This window comes from Periplaneta americana, chromosome 12 (genome assembly GCF_040183065.1).
Source record: "Periplaneta americana isolate PAMFEO1 chromosome 12, P.americana_PAMFEO1_priV1, whole genome shotgun sequence".
Classification (NCBI taxonomy): domain Eukaryota; kingdom Metazoa; phylum Arthropoda; class Insecta; order Blattodea; family Blattidae; genus Periplaneta; species Periplaneta americana.
In genome coordinates this window covers 79435758-79458554 of record NC_091128.1, presented here as the reverse complement: position 1 = coordinate 79458554, position 22797 = coordinate 79435758, and the positions used below count along the sequence as shown (strand labels likewise).

General features: G+C 35.1%; 1 protein-coding gene across 1 annotated transcript in view; it reads right to left on the bottom strand.

The window, feature by feature from the left end:
* Positions 1–2624: 2624 nt before the first annotated feature.
* LOC138710599 (very long chain fatty acid elongase 7-like) overlaps positions 2625–22797 on the bottom strand; it is a 36110-nt gene continuing 15937 nt past the window's right edge. The window contains exons 3-7 of the mRNA XM_069841600.1: positions 22285–22365; positions 19405–19461; positions 12894–12999; positions 8725–8861; positions 2625–4122 (exon numbers count right to left, since the gene is read on the bottom strand). Of these exons, the coding sequence (XP_069697701.1) occupies positions 3958–4122; positions 8725–8861; positions 12894–12999; positions 19405–19461; positions 22285–22365 (546 nt within the window). The 3' untranslated portion in view covers positions 2625–3957. The remainder of the gene's footprint in view (positions 4123–8724; positions 8862–12893; positions 13000–19404; positions 19462–22284; positions 22366–22797) is intronic.

Genomic DNA, 22797 nt, shown 5'->3' with positions numbered 1-22797 from the left:
TCTGTGACCGTGAGATTTCAGTATGGTGTGAAGTCTCCATGCGCTGCAATCAGAGCCTCTAAGCGTCGTGGGATGGAATCAAAGAGGGCCTGGATATGTTTCTGGAAAATCATCCTCCACGCAGTTTATATACGAGTCCACAAAGTATCAAGAGTGGGTGCCGGAGGACCATGACGAACAAGTTGCCTACGAATCATACCCCAGACATGTTCGATGGGCTACAGGGAAGCAGTGATACCCGACATTCTTCGAAGAAGGCTTGCACAATTCTCGCCACATGTGGCCGGGCATTGTCCTGCTGAAATATGGCATGTGGAGTTGCCTGAAGGACGAACAGTACCTCGGGCTCTGAAACCTCCCTAACGTAGCGGTTATTGTTCAGATTGCCCTGAATACGTAGGAGGCGAGATCGCATATTGTATCCAATGGCGTCCCAAACCATCACACTAAGTGTTTGTCCGCTATGCCGCTCAACAATGCAGGCTCTCAGATTGCATCCACCACAGTAGCGGCCATCATTGTAGGACAAGTTGAAGCGGGACTCGTCCGAAAACACTACATTTTGCCACTCGCCACGCCAGTAACGGCGTTCACGTGCCTATTGCAATCTGAGACGTTGATGGTTTCTGGACAATTGAAGCTGACACAGCAGCATGCGAGCCACTAGTCTAGCCCTCAAAAGACGACGACGAACCGTTGACGCAGACCAGTCCACACCCGCTGAAGTACAACGTTCATTCAACATTGTCCGTCACGGCCATGCGTACAGTATGGCTGTCATCCCGTGCTGTGGTCACATTACGTGGTCCAATACCCGCTCGTCTCTGCGTACGAGCCTCTTCTATCCACTGGTTCCACACACGCATAACTGTCGTAGCAGCATGCCTAGTACGAGCAGAAATGTCACGCTATGAAAAACTAAATGCCAATTATGTTTTACCATGCCATAGGCTACCTTGAGAAAAAAAGAAATAAAAGAATTTGTGAAATTTTAGCACGAAATAGTTGTGTTGTGGGATTTAATCGATCAATTTATGTTGTAAGATTAATCGATAAAATATTTAATCGAATAATCGAATCGATTAAAATTAATCGGTTGTAGCTGATATTAATTAATATTTTTTAATACAAACTCATACTAAAAATTCCGACAATATTTCTCTCTCGGAAATTGCTTACAATAGTACTGTTATTTTCTAACTGTAAACCAGGTAGCGTAGCGAAAACCTTTGCACAAACACTTCAGAAAGAGATGGAGATATGAGGACAATGACCCAGTCTACCTCTATTGAAAGTTGAAACACAATGCGAAACCCTTATTAAGTTTTATGGTTTTCCAAGAAAACTTACACTATGTTGTTAGCTCATCTTCATAGCATATGAAATACGTACTTTTCTGGGATTCGTCCCCCCTCATCCCTTATAAAATAGCCATGTCTAAACTGTGTGAGAGCGTAACTACCTTCTTCTCTTTCTAAAATCTGATAATTCGATTACAGTAGGGACCAGTATATATTATATGATTTATATTAGGTATAATTTTAGGTATAATTTATTATTATTATTATTATTATTATTATTATTATTATTATTATTTTACACAGTCATTACTTTATTTTTCCATTAACACTAATATCTAGGTAATTGTCATTGTCTCAATGTAACACGTGCTGTGCTGATCGTACTAATTGTACTATTTCTTTAGTTGTGAGATTATATTCATATGTACTAATTCTTTTTTTTTTCTTTCTTTTAACTTAATACTTGTATGCTAGAATGTATTTTTCTGTTTGTGATTATGTATTCAGTCTCTTTTTTTTTATTACATATATATTTTTTTATTATTGTTATTTCAAAGTTAATACTGATTGTGTATATGTATTCAATCTCTCTTTTCTACTTAATTATGTTTATTATTATTTTTAAGTTCATATTTGTATACCGGTATGTATTTTTTCTGTATGTGATTTGATCCTGGTTGAGTGGAAGAAAAGGCCTCATGGCCTTAACTCTGCCAGGGAAAATAAAACTATTATTATTATTATTATTATTATTATTATTATATTAATATAAATATAAATTATTTGAATATATATTGCTTATATAAAATATATTTATGTTAAATCTATTTATCAATAATTGGTGATTTAAAATTGGACCTTATATATATGTTTATATAAAAATAATTGATGGTATGCAATTGTCTTCTGTTCCTATCGCTGTAGTTTTGCAGTTGCAGTTTCTGTGTTGAGTTTGTATATGAAGGTTGTGTGTTTAGTTTGATAAAGAAAAGAATCAGTTTTCTGTGGTTTGTGAAAAGTGTAAACTCCATTACGTCATGTGAATATTTGAGAGGTAAACTCGGTGAAACGTTTGGATTTAAATTGAACGATTGTGGAGAAGTGCTTGACAGAAAAAAAAGTTTTTTATTTTGCCTTTAGTGATGCAGAAAACATTGTTACTTAACGTAGAGCGGCACTCACATGTGAATGTACTCACATTTTTAAATCATGGATGAAGCAGTATTAACTAGGTGAGTCTTCATACTTTTCGTTATTTATGTTTATCTAAAAAATTCCCGGAGAAATTGACACAATAAATAAAATTATAAGTCTCATAATAAATTTGTTAGTAATTAAAATAGTTGTTTTGTAATATAACGATACAATATATACAGATATACAACATTTAATACTTATGCTTATCACCGAACATAAGTTATATTTAACAATAATTGTGTATTAGAGTAGCCTATATTAAAACATTTTTCAAATCGATCAAAACTCGATTAATGTATCGATTAATCGATTAAATGCAAATAGTTAATCGATTAAATATTTTGATCGATTGACATAAAATTAATATGAATAATTAGACTAATAATAGTGATATTACTTACACTACAACTGTGAAAATTTTGATGTATGTACCAAGTAATGCCGAGAACTGGTATGCAAAATATAATTGATGTATCTTTTATAGTTCATAAATTATCAAAATTCAGTTCAGTCCTCCCTCTTAATATAATAAAATCATGATATTCGGACTCGCAAATGTATGGGTAGATTTTTCGATCCTTTGCAGTTTATTATAAGACTTCGTGTCTATTCTAGGCATTACGGATTTTAATATATGTTTTCGTCTATAGTGACTTCAAAACTTGCAGAAAGTTAAAAATGTGTATGGTGGTGGTAAAACTTGTAGTTGAAGGACAAATAAGATTCACAGACATTTAGCGGTATGAAGAATTACCGCATGGAAACATAGAGATAACCTCTTCGAAGAACCGCGACGTTTGTAGCAGTTCACACTTCGAAGGCGGTTCATAACCTGACGGTTTAGGAACTTAATGCGCCTAGTCTGAGGACGCATACTATAATTTCTTTGGATTAGAAAATTTACATGGTCAACCATTTACAAATTTCCTCCAACAGATACCAAATTAAGAGCCATTCAGATACTGCTTGTCATATCTTTTAGAACTGAAACCAGGACAGAAAAAGGTTAGGAATTCCTAGTTACCTGTAAAGAAAGGTGGTCACTGTTTAATTTCCAAATAATTATGTTGGAAATAAAATTCGTATCGCCACCGACGTTTCTTAGGCCGTAGAAACGTTTGCCTACTGACTTGGAACTACGTTCGGGCGTGGGTTCGATTCTCGTTTAAGCTGATTACTTGGTAGCTTTTTTCTTTCGATATTTTCGCAGACTGTAAGATGAAAATCAAGTAATGACATGGAGAATCTTTGGCCTTATCTCGCCTCACGCTATCTCATTATCACCAATTTAATTGATGTTATATAAACTAATAGTTGATAAGGCGTATTTAAATAAGTGAATACAAATATTTGTATTTTTGAAAATTCATAAGTTAATTGCGTCACTTAGTTTTAAATTGCATATATTTCTTCGTGTGATCTGCATCAAACGAAACAGTGAGGAGAAACTATAGAGAACTCAGTTCTCCTTCTTCTTCCAGTATATCTTTACATAAAACTTTGAGAAGAGATAAAGAATGATTGAGGTTTCTAGGAATATCAATCCTCCTCCGAACGCAGGGTAGCCACAGTCTTCCTGTATAAGTGTGGGCAAGGTGTGGATAATGATTAAAACGAACTGGACCTGTTGAAACAAATAAACATACGTTATTTAATACACTATGCAGTTCCTTTATTTAAAATCCCTATGATATATTTTAGTCCAGGTATAAGTGACAGCGTATATCAGTTTAATGAATGAGAAGAAAATTCGAACTCTCTGCTCGCGACGAATACCCGAGTTTTATGTTCGTATTTTCTGCTGTGACGTCATTCTAGTCCATTGTCGCGTGTTAAGGCCCATTCACAATGAAAATTAAACATAACCGTAACATAAACACAGAAGTTTCCGCCCAGGCTACCAAATGGAATCATTCACAATGATTCACATAAGCATTGACATAAATATTACCGTAAGACGTTAACATGAAAGTTTGCAAACTCCAAACTTTCATGCTTATGCTTACGTGATTTGCAAACAGAATACAATCGTGGAGCGCTGAAGTATACGACAGAATATGAGGAAATGGCGTCATTATTATGTTTCCATGGTTACCAAGTATATTTCTGTTATGTTTATGTTCCCATCGTGAATGATGGTATGACTTCTTGATTTTACCTAACGTTTATATTCTTAAGCTAACGCTTAAGTTATGTTTCATTTTCATTGTGAATGAGCCTTTACTCTTATTACGTAGCGTATTATTCATAGCTTTTTCCGTGTCCCTCAATTCATAGCTAATCTAGATGAGAGGAAGAGAGAAAGAAGAATAGAGACGGCAAAACAGTGAAGGGAGAGATCACGGCCACTTAGTCACTCGAAATGAGTGCACCACTGTACGTAGTGTGTTGGACATTGTGCCATTGTCACATAGGCTATTCTGTGACACAGACATGTGAGACATGAGGGTAGGCCACCTAAGGGAAACAGAGAAGGCAGAACTTAAACTGAGAAGGATTCAATCCGGCATCGGAACTGGAATCCGGTGTGGCTTAGTACATGAAGCGTCAGCACGTAGAGCTGAAAAGCCCGGGTTCGGGTCCCGATGCCGGAGAGAATTTTTCTTCGTTCTACCCATTTTCACCATATTCTTCTGTAGGTAATCTAGAGTAATTTGTATTTTTCACTTTCACAACACTATTCATTTTAGAAACTTATAAAACATTTTACCAGTACCCCACAATTATTCATACACTCCTCGCTCTTCCACAGGCAACTAAAAACTAATTCGCACTGTGTCTGCACATTCTAGTGTGGTGTGAGGACAATAAAATTGACATCCCCTCTCAAGACAGCCGACAGGATTGACAACTTTGATTTTATTTTAAAAATAACATGCAAAGGTTTCGTAAATAAAGTCGGTTAATATATACCTCAAATTTAAAATTAATAAATGAACATAATTTGTATAAATATTAAGTAGGCCTATATTATTTCTGGATTGTGTTTTTAAGCGATGGCATGAAGTTTGTTCTGAATTTTTTTCATTTGAGCTCGCTGATGTTTTCACTGCGAGTTGACAAGCGAACAAGAAATGATGAGTGCGCGCAGTAGCAAGTCGGAGATCATGCTCCTGGAAGGCCGTATCAGCGAATAGGGATTATAAAGAATGGACACTGAGCGAATTTGCATGTGTTTTGTTCCTCTGTGCGCCAGCGTTTAGTACTACTTTCAAGCGCTAGAGGTTAGTGTAATCGAGCATAGTCTAAGATAATAATTGAGAATAGAGTTGAGACACAGGATTCAAACATCGCCTACCTTATTGCATAATCCAGTAACGCTTTGCTTCAAATAAATTCAAGTTAACAGCTTTTCCTTATTTCTCAGTGACGAACTAGTTGTAATAATATTTTTTTATATTTCAGATATAATAAATTAACTTATAATTATAAAATAATATAATACATTATAAAATTAAGTATCAAATTCGTTTAATATTTGTATATAATATAATATAGGTATATGGTTTTACTTCTCGTAAGAGTTTTGTTTTTCCATTTTCAGTACTATCAAATCATTACATATTTTAATTGTTGTTGTGTCAACGTCTCAACACTCATTATAAAGGAACTAGGCCTATAGAGTCTAGACATTACAGTTAATGACGGATTTATTATTTTATGGATCCAATTTATTTTATTTGAGTACATAATGTACCTAGATGTATTAATTATATGTGTTATATTTCCGCTGCTAGCTGGTGTGATGTCAGTGATTTCTCTAGGGAGAAAGCAGAATCTCACGCTCTAGCTGGCTTGAAGGTCATTGAAATCAGTCCGGCTACATCAAAGGTACCGACGCGAAGTGTCCATTCTTTATAATCCCTATTCGCTGGCCGTATTTTGAGTACATCCTCCCTTCACACCACCAACCCCTCACTCACCTATACCCGTACGTAGATGCTCAGCATGCGAAGGTGTATACTAGGAATAGAAATCTAAGTAGATAGCTGATGTACAGTGTGCGGAAACTTAAGCGACCACGTAAAAAACACAAGTTCAAAGAAAGAAAATATTGACAAAATATTAAGCAATAAGAAACAAATACGAAACGAAAAGAAAACCATTTTTTATTAGAGTGTGAACATGTTCCAGTGCGTATATATCATATATGCAGCCGCCGCCACTGCCTGGTTTTCTGCTTCATTATAAGTGTTGGAACCTATAGGAGGAGGGGAAAAAACCTCACCTTCCAAAAAACTTAGAAAACAGTGGAATGAAAAGACAATGCAAGATAGAAACCATAAAACAAGTTCGAAAAAAACACGATTCATCTGGATTCAGTATTACGGCGTCCACACCTGTGGAGTAACGGCTAGCGCGTCTGGCTGCGAAATCAGGTGGCCCGGGTTCGATTCCCGGTCGGGACAAGTTACCTAGTTGAGATTTTTTCCGGGGTTTTCCCTCAACCGAATATGAGCAAATGCTGGGCAACTTTCGGTGTTGGTCCTCGGACTCATTTCACCGGCATTATCACCTTCATCTCATTCAGATGCTAAATAACCTTAGATAAGCGTCGTAAAATAACCTACTAAAAAAAAGTATTACGGTTGGCAAAACACATTCTAATGAAGATGCTGAATACTTTGTTCTGTGCTTTTTTTTTTTAGTAGAGGCCATTTTTACTTTACAATTGTGTTAAATTTGTTACTTGTTAATAGTAGAGTAAGGGAGGGTATTGTCGGATACCATTTTGATGTTTCAAAATAAAGGCAATTAAAAAAAAGTTAGAACTGGAATTACTCAGTATTATAATAACCTTTTGGGGTTCCTGCAGATTGTACATAAGTATTAGGTAATTTACATAATATGTATTTGCTGTATAACTTTCAAAGACATAACAGAAATAATATCATCACTGACAGAATGGGAAGCTAATGTCGGATACATTAGACATTATTATGTAAGAGGTATGATAATGCATTTAAAATAATATATTGCATATCAGAAACTATTACAATAGTGTTCTGTTTAGCCAACTGATATGCAAGCCATTTAACATCATTTCTGGTTCATCCAAAATATTTTCTCTCAATCATTAACACATAGTCAACTAGCTTCTCTTCAAGTGAAGCTGGGAGTATTGGTTTTCGTCCAAGTTTCGATTTAACGGCTTTGGTGGGCTCAGAGTTGGACCGTACATAATCAAATAATGTTGATCGAGGTACATTGAATCTTTTGGAAGCAGCAAGATAGCCCATTCTTTTCTCCCGTACTGCGACAATGGCATTTACCATATCTTCAGACTTCCATTTTCTTTAGCCTGAATCTCTTTTTTCTTTTACTTTAGGCATCTAAAAATATCAGAAGAAGAAACAATTCGTTACTTCATAATATTCGATTAATTAGAAAATTAATTACTTACATTAATTAAAAATACCCATGAGTAAAAATGTAGTGGTTTGTTATAGAAAACATATAAATGGGTTTAAGGCAGCTTTTATGTAGCGAGCAGCATTGAAAGACAGCAGACAATGCCCTCGGCTAGTATCCGACATTGCCCTCGGCTAGTATCCGACATTGCCCTCAGCTAGTATCCAACATTGGCTGACTCTTCACAAACAGTAAAACAAGCCAGCTGCATGAAACATGTTGTCGATAGCATTTCTGCAATTAGAGAATTAAGAAGCCTTATCTATGGTATATGAAACAGTGCATACCATGTTGTGTAAATATAAGAATAACTTGTAATGAATAAATCACATTACTTACCCTCAAAAAGTTTTTTTTTTTTTTTTTTTTTTTGCAGAAACGTTGAAAACACGCTATTCAGACACAGTGAAGCACTCAACAGTAATGGCTATTCATGCAGATGTTCGTCTACTTTTAGAGAACGTAATGCATTATTTTCACATCAGATTGCACCATTCGATGGAAAAGAAATGTGTTATCCGAGATTATCCGACAATCCCCTCCCTTACTCTATTCCATATATTTGTATCTCCATTTTTATTAAAGAAATATGTTCGATTTTGAGAAAATAATTTTTTTAACATTTTATAACATCTTACGAATTTCTAAATCCGGTGTACCATTCACAGCGACATTGAGCAATACACAGGAGATACTTTACGTTCAGTATTCAAAACCTGTATATTCCAAAACTAAAAAACCTATTTGTAACACTCACCTCGAAAGCGTATTCATTTATAATATATTTCTGTCGGAAGTTCAATTGATCGCTTACCAGCTGAATTTCAGTGATGTGTTTTTTCCACCAGATGTTCTTTTTATATTCTGGGAACGCATTGGTAATGAAGTAGTAGGCGTACATCACCACATGGACGAAGCAGTTTATGGTGCCATTCAACACACAGTGACCACCTGAAATGGGACATTTTACTCTCTGTTGTACAGATATAGAAAATAAATTGCCCTTGAGGAAAAATAGACTTTGTACTTTTCATACATATAAATCGTACATATTTCCGTCATCTTCAGTACTGCGCAAACAAGGCCTTATATTATTCTTAATGTTTATGAGAATTTGGAAACATTCAACACCCAGTATGTATATTAGGAGCCATTTCATTCGGAAAGTATATGTACACAATAATTACTACATAACTCGAAATAAATGCTATGGTTAGAATTAGCTTTTGAATATGATGCTGTTTCTAGCTATGCTATTGATCTCTTTATCTGAAGGTTGCACCTCATTCTTGTAACCACGATCTCGCAAATTAAAATGTGGAAGTCTGTGATTAATTACGAAGAATGGGTAGTTAACTTGAGGGAATCTCTGTATAATTTACAAATAACAATCACTCTCGCCATTAAATTATGATTTTAATTATAATAATGACCCAACCTACAAGTATATTAAGAATCCGGCGAAGACCTGAAATATTACTGAAACCCTAGATCATATATACCCAGATTGCTCTGCGTATATGCTTTCACGGTAACAACTTTTGTCAGGTTTACATGCTGCCATCTAGTTGTTACATAAGGAGTCACATCATAACTCCCATTTCAATACGTTTAGCGACTGTACTGCCATCTCGTGTTCGTTTACGGCAGACGGGTGCCGATCCTGGTGGTTGTTCTCTTCTAAGTGCAACTGATTTTAACATGGAAATGAGCAATCTATATATTATGTGATCTGGGATGAAACTAAATGGATGAATTAATATGTATTTATTCTCATTGCAAATGAGTAAACACCTGATGGCATTGATAACTTCTACACTCATTACTTACAATCTATGATGATGTTGATGATGATAATAATAGTCTAATATTAATAGTAATAATAATAATAATAATAATAATAATAATAATAATAATAATAATAATACCCGGATGTTGGAAATGATAATTAAAAAGCATCCATTTCTGACAACATTTAACATCATCATTTATACAGTCTACTTTCAATTTTTTACGGATGCCTACATTCTTTTGGTGATGAAATCTCGTGGAGTAACCTAATTAAACTCAACCTAATTTGTACCACCCATTTAGTCCCACTACCCTTAAAGGGAGACATTATAGTAGTATTTTTAGCTGTAACGATTTGAACTATATTTTGAGTTTCCGAACCTTTAGATATTAACTAAACACCATTTTAGAAATAGAAATGAACTTCATTTTAGTTTATATGTTCATGTTTTTTTCGTGTTTCACAACAGTACAGCACAGATAAAAAATATCGTATAAAAAGGGAGGAGTGCTTTATTTTCGCATTTGATCTATAAATTAACTAATATGAGTTGCAGACACAATTAATATAAAGTGAATCATTTGAAACTTTGCACCGCAAATATTTCTGAAATGGAAGTTGCTAGTGATGTGCTGTTTTCACAGAATTTAAGTGTAACCAAGAGCTCACAATTGTATTCCATACACGGTTTTTAATAATTATTAAAATGTTTTTTTTAGAAAGGTACATTTTTCAAATAGAACAATGTCTATTGACATGTCAAATTACAATAAAAGAATTATATATAAAGAAATAAAATAAAATAAAAATAAATAAATAATTAAGGAAATAAGCAAGTAAATAAATAAGCATATAAATAGTAAATAAGTGAGAAATAAATAATGTATAATTTGGTTTTCATCCAGTCTTCATTTCCATAGGATACCTGACTTTATTTAAGTTTAATTTTTAGTTTTCTTATGTACAGTTACCCTTAAAAGGAATGAGACGACTCTTGGTCGTCGGAAGTTAAAGTTCTACAGCGCGGTTCACTCGATATCGGCGTAGCAATAAGTACCATGAGAAACATAACAAGAATTGTTACAAGGACCACAACAAGGACAAGGACCAGAATAAGGATCACGACGAAGATAGCCATTTAAGGCCACGATTTCACAACATAGCTCGAGTCACAAAATATCATTGCTTCTCTGCACCGAATAGCAAATGCCTGCTATGGGATCTACATTCTGGACTTCTGGTGTCATTGTCTTGTCTCGGTAGCTCATATAGTAGCGTATCGGTTCCACTGTATAACCGAAAAGTCTCGTGTTCGATCCCAGGTAAAACTTTTTTTTTATTGAGGTGTAATTAATTTCTTCAGAGTTCCTCGACTGTCTAATATGTCGAAAAATATGGAATAATTTATGCCCAATGGAGATGTGGATGTTGTGAAAAAATTCAAAAGTACAAAAATGTAGATAACACAGGGACTTAAAAATCTCGTGTATTAAAAAGAAGAATCTATATATGTAATGAGTTGCAATGTAATGATCCTCATGTTCTTAAATACTACAAGAAGTACAGTGTAATTTATCAAAAAATTATGAAAGAGGGAAATAGAATAGGCCTACGTTTGAATAGAAAAGTACAAAATTCAGATAAAGCAATTAAACCTATTCGGAATATTATTAAAGTTAAACTTGTAGATATCCTAAGTAAGGAAATACTTTCTTCATTAAAACCAGTGATTATAAAGTAGAGGATCCCATATCTAATTGCAAATTCTTTTAACGTCTTATAGTATATAGTACAGAAATATTATTGACAACTTAAATATTCAAGATTTTGCAAAAGATACTGCAATTGGTTACTTAACAGATGTATTTAATAATTAGTATTAATATATGTAATTAGTAACTGCAACAGTGCTTTTCATTCAATCTTAACATGAATAAAATTGAATGCACATTAAGTTAAACACTATTGCAAACACGTAGATAAAATAGTTAAAATCAACTGAAGAGGCGAGAATGAAAGAATCCAAAGCCAAATTTTTAACAAAAATTTTTTTGTGCGAGTGCATTTCTTACACATATGGGAAAGCTGCGAAAGCTGCTAATTAAATATTGTAATAATTACTCAGCAAATGACATAACCTAAGGACACTAAACCTTTGTAAAAGTTTCTCTGTGTGGCTTAGGAATATTTTCTAATTTCATTTTAATTGTTAGTTTTTAATATATATGTATTTACATTGTATGTGTGTGTGTGTGTGTGTATAAATGCATTCATTAGATTAACGTTTATAATATTGTAACTTGTAATTTTGTATTGTCTGTGATCATTAACACTTAATCTGAGGACTTTGTAAAACTCTATTTCAACCTTATTTAGACCAAAAAAAAAATCGTTTATGTAGACTAAGAATCGAACTCGCTCTCTTCTGCACAACATGCAGAAGTCTTAGCATCTGAGCTATTGAAACGACACGAAAGTTTTCCTTTCTGTGCGGAGTGTCGATCTAGTCATGAAGGTCCATTGTCGATTTAACTACACGATTTATGTATATATTTATCTCTTATTTACGTAATATTATCAAATTTTTTGCAGTTTTTGAAGTGAATTTCGGAACGATGCTAGTAAAAAACCATAGCTTGAATTTAAGTAACTCAATATTCGTTATCTTGTGTATCAGTGCGCTGGTCTCCGATCATGCGCAGTGTCTTACATCTGAGACTTAGGAATATTCAATCGTCTCATTCTTTTCCAGGGAAACTGTACATAATAATGTCCTTGCACCTTTTTATTCGTTCTAGTCTCTTATTCATTATAATATAATGTACTACATAAGTAGTATATACAATATATAAATAATAAAATCATTTTTTGAAATTGTATACAATCTGTCAACCAGCTGTATAACTCGACCGAGACGAGTGGAGACGCGGGCGTAATCTGAACTATAGCGATGATGCTATACGAATATAGAAGAAGTACAAGTGGCGCTTCGGGCTGCAGGACTCCACTGGCCTTGGTCGAGTAATACCTTCATACATGATACACAAGAGACACGAAAATATGTAAACGCAATTTCCACTCCTGCCCACAGCTCTGAGCATATAGCACTGCTTACCTAACTTGTCTGAAATTTGACCAAACAATGGGCTTCAATTCCTTATCATTTGAGCCGTTCAGAGCGACATTTTTACCTGGTGACCATCGTGTCGTGTAGTACAGAAGGAATAACATCGTGGCGTGATGGAAGACATGGAGGAAGGATAGTTGATTGTTCTTCTTCCTAAGGACGATAAACACCTGCAACATATTTATTAAGGGTAGCAGAATTTTAAGTTTTAATTTTATAATATTCAAAGAGTTCATACAGGGCTTTAATTTAAAAAATTCCCAGTCTGGTAAATATATGTTTATTATTTCAATTAAATTTAATGTAAGCAAGAAACATAACAATTTAGATATAGGGAGGGAAGCTCAAAGCCAGTGTTAATTGGATTTTAGATTTCACCTCCACACTTTCCCTTCCCATCTTTGAAATTTCAAGTAGTATGCGTATATTATGATACTTAAAATTTGAAAGAGTATTCAGTTGTTAATACATCTCATTAATTTTTTCTCACATCTTTTTTTTTTATCAGCGCCTGGCAACCTGGATTGTTGTTATTCTTGATTAGAGCTGAAGAGAATAAAACTACAAACGATTTACTGTTGTGTATAAGTTACTTTATTATTATGAAAGTAGCATCTGTATATTCTTATTATTACCATTAATTTCTCTAAATAGAATACAAAACCTCTAATGGCAACATCTTATTACATTAATATTCTCACTATATCAATTATTTGAGATTTATAATTTTTTCGCTATAACATAGTTCTAGTTAACTTCTATTAAATTAATTCTCATCATTTTAACCAATTAGCTATCTCAACTTAATTATAATTATTTACATATTGGATATAGACTGAATTGAATTAAATTAGCTATTAGCTCATAGATAAAGTTATTACTTTTTCTTACATCTTTTATCTCAATTTAAGTAAACATGTACTAGTCGTTAAAACTTAATTGAAGAATATTGCTGGAGAATCTTTTAAGTGTATTGTAAATATTCATAATTTAAATATGATGTAACTATTGTATTGATTAAGGCTGGTTAAGTGGAAGAGAAGCCCTTATGGCCTTAATTCTGCCAGCGAAAATAAAACATTCTATTCTATTCTATTTTAGGTCGTAACACAAAACAGGAAAAAGGATCGAAATTTGTGAAGATTAATTATATAGTATGTTTTTGATACTATGGCAATGCTATGTAGATAGCTTCCGAAATTTACCGTATCAATGTTTAGCCAACAAGGGAGCACATTTTGAACATTTAGTGTAGTAAATTTTATTAGTCTAACACTGTGGAGTAATGGTCAGCAGGTTTGGCTATGAAACGAGCGGGCACGGGTTCAAATCCTGGTTGGGTTTTTTCTGGGGGTTTTTCCCTCAACCAATTGAAGCAGAATAGCTGGGCAATACTCAGCGTTGGACTTCGGACTCATTTCGCCATCATTAATTCACATATCAGCATCCATACCATAGCGCGAGTTAAGTTCACGGTGCGGCGTGCTATACTTGTACAAGAGCGCGGCCGTTCACTACCCAGTCATTCAGAAGAATATGTGTGATAAGCACTATAAACCTCAGGCTGCAGTGTTAGCCTTCGGGTCCCTCTTCCGTATAAAGAAAAATATAATTAACTACATTTCGGAAATTTCCCAAAATAAACTACTGTTTTGAGCTTACAACTGACAATGACAATAATCCATGTTGCGAGAAAACAAAATATGTAAGAAAAAATACATGAATGTATAAAAGATTGAATACTCCTTCAAATTTAAGTATCATCTTATAGTGGTGCCATTTGAAATTTCAAAAGAATAGAGGTAAGGGGGTGAAATCTAAAATGCAATTAACACTGGTATTAAAGTTCTCCTCAATATGTACGAGGGTGTTCCCAGAAGTAATGCATAAACTTATTTCATTGGCACGGATTTTATTTTTTCAATCCATTTACATCAAGATCGTCCAAAGTAGTCCCCTTGACGTGTTATGACTGCTTCCCAACGCTGTGGTAGCTTTTGTATGCCGCTTAATTCTCCTTTGAAGTTTAGGTCTCGGATGCATTGGGCCATAACTGTAATGTCTTCAGGTCATTTAACATTGCAAAAAGTTAACCCCGAAGTAGATTTTTCATTTTCGGGAAAAGATTATAGTCAGGTGGATTAATGGCCCGACTGTAGTAGGATGGCTGATGGAGTGTTTCCCACTTGTAATCGATCATACGGCATTCACTGGCTCGGCGAATTGCGGTCTTGTATTATCGTAGAGAGGCAAACACCAGACTCCAACAGCTATAGTCGATTCTGGCGATTTTTAGGCGCAGTTTCCTACGGGCTATGTGTGAATATGTCGTGCGTCTGTCTTCTTTCAAAACATTGGCAACAATTACTTCTGTAGTGAAGTTCGGTGATGATTTTAATCTTTGAGTGCGTTGGTTGTCTTTTGTAGCAATATGATCTTCACAGACACGTCTATACCATCGGAAAATGGTACTGCGTTCTACTGTAGAGTCATCACACACTTCTCTCGAACCAATTCATAAATATCCGGCTCCGTATGTCCACACAAAATTTCTATTTCTATGAATGATCTTCGATCTCGCACAGTGACGTGACCGGACTCATTTTTGTCGTCCATTCAATCACCTATTCACAAAATAATTTTTAAACAATTTAGTTGAACTTACACAGAATCGTTTGGAATAACTCTCACTATTAACGCAATAATAACAACCACGCATATCAATGGATATGGAAGCACATGCGCAGTGTGCGTTACTTTTGGGATCGCCAGACATGCTCTTTGTTTGAATTATAATTAATTGAAATAAATAATTATTTTGACTGTGAAGTTTTGAAATAAAAGCCATATGTATTTATTTCTAATGAAACTATAAATTCATAGACGAAAGTCATTAATCAGGAGTTAATTAAATATTCTATGTTTCGGAAATATCCGATTTAAAGTATGCACAGCCAGTAATTAGGCTACATCTTAGTAGAAAATTCATTCTCCAGCCAATATTATTTTGATGCATCTTTCAGAAATGAGACGCGTATCTCGATAATACTTCCAACGAAAAGTGGTAAGTCATATGCACTGAAAGTTCAGATGAACAATATTTTGTGTTAATTTGATACAATGGATGGATGAATGTGGGACCTTGGAGGAATAATTAACTAAAAGGACACTAGTTCGTGTTCTTACAAAGCTACTTGGGTTGATCTCAGCATTTATATGAGCTGACAGTACAAAGGTCTCCGTTCACGCAGTCCCATTTGAAAACTGGGGAAATTTTAAGGGAAAGAGCTCTAACTGCAAGAATTGTACATTCTAAGTAACGGGTTTCTCACGTACGACGCAATTCGAGGTCTCCGGCGATAGCTTGGCGGAATGGCAGCACTCACCGATTGCGCAGCTGGCGGCCTTCCCCGTTTCTCGTAACAAGATTCGTCTTGCAGGCGCTTCAGTTGTAAACAGTAGGTATTACTCAGCCTCGTTCAGTTTCGTTTGCTGTGTGATTGAGTACACGTTTGTTCATTCTTATGTGTGTAGTTTCGTTCACTGTGTTATACACTAGGAAGCAACGAGTGTTTATGTTAAACTATGCAAGAATAGAGTCGTATGTGGAATGTCAGCTTGTTTTTATACAGAAATTTCCCGGAGTACATTTTCCCAATATATCGACGATATGCAGATTACTAGAAAAATGTAAAGATATTGGATCCGTGTTAAACATAAAGAAAATTAGAAAACCAAGCGTTTTAACCGAGGAAAAATTAGATATATAGGAGAGGCCTTAGAAAGATATCTGAGAAAATCGTTGTGTCGTTTAGCATTTCAGTGACTGTGATTGTGATTGTGATTCCAACAATTTCGGCAATCGAAATTCGTCAAGTGTTTAATAACGTGTTCAAAAGATGTCAGGCTTCTCTATCAGCAGAGGGACGTCATTTTGAGCGTCTTCTGTAAATAAAGGTAAGCTTAATCTAATCACATTACTTAGTTTACTCCCAACTCAGGGGAGACAAGCCGGACCATGACGCGGCAACTGTGCTAGGCGTATGTGTTAGACGAGCCTTGGGAGATGTGGACAGGCGATTGCGTTGTACGTGATAAACACTGTAGGTTGGGAGACAAAGCAGACATCAACATATTGCAGTTTGTGGTGACACTCATGATTAGAATGCGAACTTTTCAGACACTTATCGCAAGTGAACTGCAACTGGACATGAATTCTCTTCTAAACACAGGTCTCCATAGGGTTCAGCAGCAGCCCGCTTTCGAACTTAACCGAAGAGACGTTTATAAATACGTCATGATGAATAGAATTGGTTAAAGAAAGCACAGTGCGTAATACAGATTTAAAATTAATTGACGTATATGCGGAATTTATATTTAAGCAATCCTTGTCGGCATATTGAGAGTTTAACGCACACATTCTGCACGCAATACACTCACAATATATTCATAATTTCCATTTTCTATTGAAGTGAAAAAAGTAGAACATAAAGAGATAGTAGAAATCATGCATTATTTACCATAAACGGACATTATTAATACAGCTGATCATTCATAAATTACACTGGTCAACAAAATTAAACATATTTTTTTGTTAAAAGATCAAGAATGGGTGATTCTTGTAGCATTTTTCCAGCTGATTTCATATCTGTTTTCAATTTTTTTATTACCCAGGGCTTTTTTTAGTAATTATATGAAATGTAATTCAAACTTGTCTAGTACTGATACCTTGTAAAATTTTACCTAAAATAATATTTATATACTTAATATGTGTGTGAAATAGATTTTATGCTATACTTCGCTTGAGAAACATCTCTTCTGAGTGTCCAGCAGTAGTGTCACGGAATATTTGGGCTCCATTTTTCCTGGTAGCGCCTTTCCATTTTAGAAAAATCCTGATGAAAACGCTCCCCATGTTTGTTGCTCAATACTCCAAGATTTTGAGGAAAGAAAAAAAATAGATGAGAATCCAAGAAGTTATTTTAAGAGAGATGACACCCCATCGCGTTATAGTTCTGAATCAGCTCGCTGACAAGTTCTCTGTAATCTTCTGATCTGTGGTTTCTAGAAAGTAACAGTCTGTTGAATGATCCTTAGGTTCCTGACATATCATTGGAACTGGAAAAGGTATATGACGGGATCTTTTTAGCCAACAGTTAATAAAATCACTTGCAGCACAACAGATTTCCGGGGCCCAGTTCATGTCCTCATCTATTTTGCAATGAAAAAAAACATTCGTAAGCTCTTTTAACTACTGTAGTAAAATTCAAAGTTAACTAATCAGAAACGTAACAAAAATTATTTATGTGATTTATACAGTATTTCAAGATATTCGTATGTTTCACTTAATAAGATATTTTACCACACTTCAAAATTAGGACAAAGAAAACGCAGGTTATGAAACTTGTTTCATGAATGTAAATTCCAACTCAACTGAGAATTAATACTAACTCTCACAGTCTAATAAGGAATACAATTTATTTTTATGAATTCTGACTTCACAGGCAACAATGATTTAAAGTTGTAGGTCAGTTGTTAAAGCAATAAAATGAAATAATTGAAATATTATCTTTCCATTAGCATGTTAAGGACTGTACAGAGCAATAAAAATAAATCAAATTTTTTTAAATTATAAAAAAATGGTGAGTGGTAGAAATATTCTGACTTCAATTTTGGACTCAGCAGATGAAATTACACAAGAAACAGCAGAAATTGACATTTAACAAAATCATTGTTGGACAGTGTTATTTGAAGAATCTTTTTTTTTTTTCTTAGATTCTGAGAAGATTCTACAGTAATGTCAACAGTGCAATATTGATTATGGTCATAATGAATTCAGTGGAGTTTGCTACCGATCTATTTGCAGAATCTTTGGCTTCGTCTAGAAAAATGCTATAAGAATCACCCATTCTTGATCTTTTAACAAAATATATATATATATATATGTTTAATTTTGTTGACCAGTGTAATTTATGGATGATCAGCTGTATTAATAATAATTCCGTTTATGGTAAATAATGCATGCTTTCTACTATCTCTTTATGTTCTACTTTCACTTCAACAGAAAATGGAAATTATGAATATATTGTGAGTGTATTGCGTGCAGAATGTGTGCATTAAACTCTCAACAGAAAAAAAAACATCCTCAACTTCATCATTTCCACGTATATTTTGTTATCGGCTACAACTGTAGCGGATTGCGATATTTTTCTTATGTAATCTACCAATTTTTATAGCAAACTTCAAAATATTATTTCCGTAATGTCTAATCATTTTGCATTTTCCTGTTTGTGTATATTTCTTGAAGTTTTCGAAATAGGATATCAGCACGAACAAACACATATCATAAATCTTAAAAGAACTGAGTTTGATTACGTGGAAATGATGAAGTTGAGGATGTTTTTTTCTGTTCGCTCACTTGAAAAATTTTAAGCAGGTTATTGTGTCCTTTAGATTTGTAATGCTGATGTATGAACCGTCTCTGAGAACCACTAATTGTCCACCGTTGCGTGTTTTCATAAATGCCCAGAATAAGTTGTATTATATAAGCCTACCTCTAGCCTAATTCTACTTACAGTGTCCAAGAGATCCAACATTTTCGTCATATACAGCATCCATACCCATAATGCCATCTGCAATATGTAAAGCAAACGTAATTAGTCATAAGTTTCATTAACTGGCTTTGTATGAGAGCTTTTAGGTATTACATACAGGAATGGAATATAATAATAAATTCGCACGTTTTAATTATATTTCTTTGGACAAGATTAGATCTGCATTTCCAATAATTTTTCACTGCATGCCAATAATTACTGTATGTGTAAATTGACTGATGGTAAGCAATTCTTAGTTTGAGGGGAATTGCAATTTTAGACTGTGTACTTAGACTTAGTCGGATTCTTTCATTATTTCCATTTTAAATGTGCTGGCATTAGATCAGAACTAAAATAAATTAAATGAAGTTTGATAAGAGATATAACTACGTATTTCTGATGTTTTTCAGCGATAGTGGCAGTAGAATTTATTGTACACCATTTGACATGGAAATTTCAAGCAGTTCAGAGACTAAGTCCCAACCTTGATCACATATTATACCAGTATGTCAGATTGACCATTTCCATGTTGTTAAATGGCAACATGAAATGTGAACATTCACAGAGACTCCACCGCCGAAAAGAGATTTTGGTAACGATCGCTAGATGGAAGTACAGTTGCTCTGTGCGATTGCATAAGGGTTATAATGTGACTTCTTTTGCAGTCGCTAGATCGCAGCATAGAGATTGATCAAAGTGGTTGCCTTGAAAGTCCATTAGGCTGATCAACCTTTTTGTGTGGCCAGGGGAATAGCTCGGGAAGTATCGTGTGCGCCGTGTTTACACGCATGTGTTTTATATAATAGAGAGATTTGGTACCCATTTTCTGGAAAGAGAAAAAAGATCTCTATCGCTATGACATCGTAGGAAATATGTCGTCTCGTGACATACACATACATCGCTGCTACGACTTGACTGCATCCTTGGATCTCGAGGTTTAATGTTTCCCTGTGTGAATCGCGCGTTAACCCGAGCGAAACTTAGACCAATTCACGCTACAGGAGAGGGACCAGTTTCTGTGTCAAAGGGTGTACACTGTACATTCATCTAGAGGTTGTTCTTGTTGTTTAGACAACTATCCAGAGACAGGTTTGAACCTCATAAGTGGCAGTAATGAGGCATTGCTCATGAGGAAACTAAGTCAGGAGATAATGGGATAGGGTGGCCAGTTCCTCTCCCCCTCCATTGCATACATCGCTGACTAGTAACATATTACACTAATCACTAGGGTGCGGGTTTCTATTGCCTACAAATTAGGATATACGAATGCATTTATGACCTAAAAAAATATGACCAATAAAATTCGAAATATGACTTTATCAGTAACACGTGTGTTAGATTTTTTATTCTCGGCATTATATATTGATTAAAATACAATGTATAACCAGTTGGATGTTATATTTAAACAGATTACTTCAAATGTCCTCTGTCTTTAGAATATGAACACAACACAGCATTCACATTTCTTCGACAGGAATCTGCAAAATAGGACGGACCCTGTAAAAGGCGGAATACAGGTGCCGTAATCCACGGTATGGCGTATCTTATGGAAGCGTATTAATACCCTTCTGGATCGTTGGATCGGCCATACAACGAGTCACCAATGTTACTCTGGCCTCAGACTTACAGTTCATGCATTTTGTCAAGACACTCCCCCACTCTTCCTACAGGCTACGCACGAGAGCGGATGAGTCTACTTACGAATTATAGGGGAATGGGTTAGTTTTTGCCTTGAACTCGGTAGACACACGCCCGACCTTCCCTTCTACTCCTACCCCCTTGACAGAAACGTTGTTCCCGTACTGCACATCGCGAGTGTCTTGACAAAATGCATGAGCTGTAACTCGCGACTTATTTCTGTGGGGGTATACAAAAGACTTCGCGTTTGTCACACCGATGCCATAGAACCTGAACAACCTGAGACTACGCATCACAAAAGCAGTGGAGTCAATATCCGAGGACATGATGGCATGAGTCTGGACAGAACTGCAATACCGTCTCGACATCTGTCGTGTCTCAACGGGGCTCAAATCGAGCTTTGTAGTGCGCAAGTAAAATTTGTAAGTTAATGCGTCTTTCCATGTTAATACAATTGTGTTAAGTTTGTTCAGTTATGAGAGAATCGGCTTTCCTTCCGCACAATTATTTTTTAATAATCTTTTAGTTTAAACAATACAGTTAGGCCCATTTATTCTCGAGGAATTTTTGTCTAGTCTTCAATCTCAATTGAAACTATAATTGTCAGACACTATTTCCTGAGAGAAATGTGCAAAATGTTGACACATTGTCACCGGCGTAGCTCAGTCGGCTAAGGCGCTTGTCTGCCGATCCGGAGTTGTTCGGGCGCGGGTTCGATTCCCGCTTGGGCTGATTACCTAGTTAGGTTTTTTCCGAGGTTTTCCTCAACCATAAGGCAAATGGCAGGTAATCTCTGGCGAATCCTCGGCTTCATCTCGCCAAATATCATCTCGCTATCACCAAACCCATTGACGCTAAATAACCTCGTAGTTGATACAGCATCGTTAAATAACCAAGTAAAATAAAAAAAAATAAAATCTTGACACATTTATCAAGGTCTCTCAGGGTGTCCGTGATACCGGTAATGTAATACCAGACTGTCGTAATCGTGGGCCCTAGAGGTTAGTGGCGGTGTTGCAAGATGTCTAAAACTTGCAGATTAAATTTCTAATGAACGATGCTTTTAACTGCAAAACATATTTTACGTTTTTTATTCGTTTCAATGTGCTTCCATTGATGAATGTGCTTATTATTTCTCTTCCACTCTGTATACATGTCTGTAATTTTGTGTGACGCATTTCCTTCTTGATAGAATAATATAAAGTGGCTTTTTGTCATACTTACTTCATTAGCAAGTGGGCTATTGGAAGTGTCTACGGGTTCGCAGAATAAGCGCAGTTTCGTTCCCCACCCGAATGTAATGCCCTGTAAAAAATAAGTTTAAATTTAAATTAATAGCTTATCAATTAAACCTGTGGATTAATTGAATAAATGTTAAATAACATGAATTAGAACACAACTTGAATGATTTATGAATCTTTCATAAATAGATATATTTGTTTTATCGTATTTTGTAATATTTGCCTTTTACAGACTTCCTAAAAATATTTGAGTCAACATTATTTTGAAACCAGTAAGTTTCCAGCAAGTTCTACTCCACAAATTGTTTGCTTTTAATTGAATTTCAACGCAATATAAATACCTTGTCTAACACTAAATTAATTCAATTTTCATTCAGTTCCTTGTTAGCACTCTGTACGACAAAGGTTCTCAAAATATGGGGCGCTGCCCTCTAGGGGGGGAGGGCACCGTAACTTGACGGGAAGTGTCAAATAAACTAATAAGATCGGAAATTTC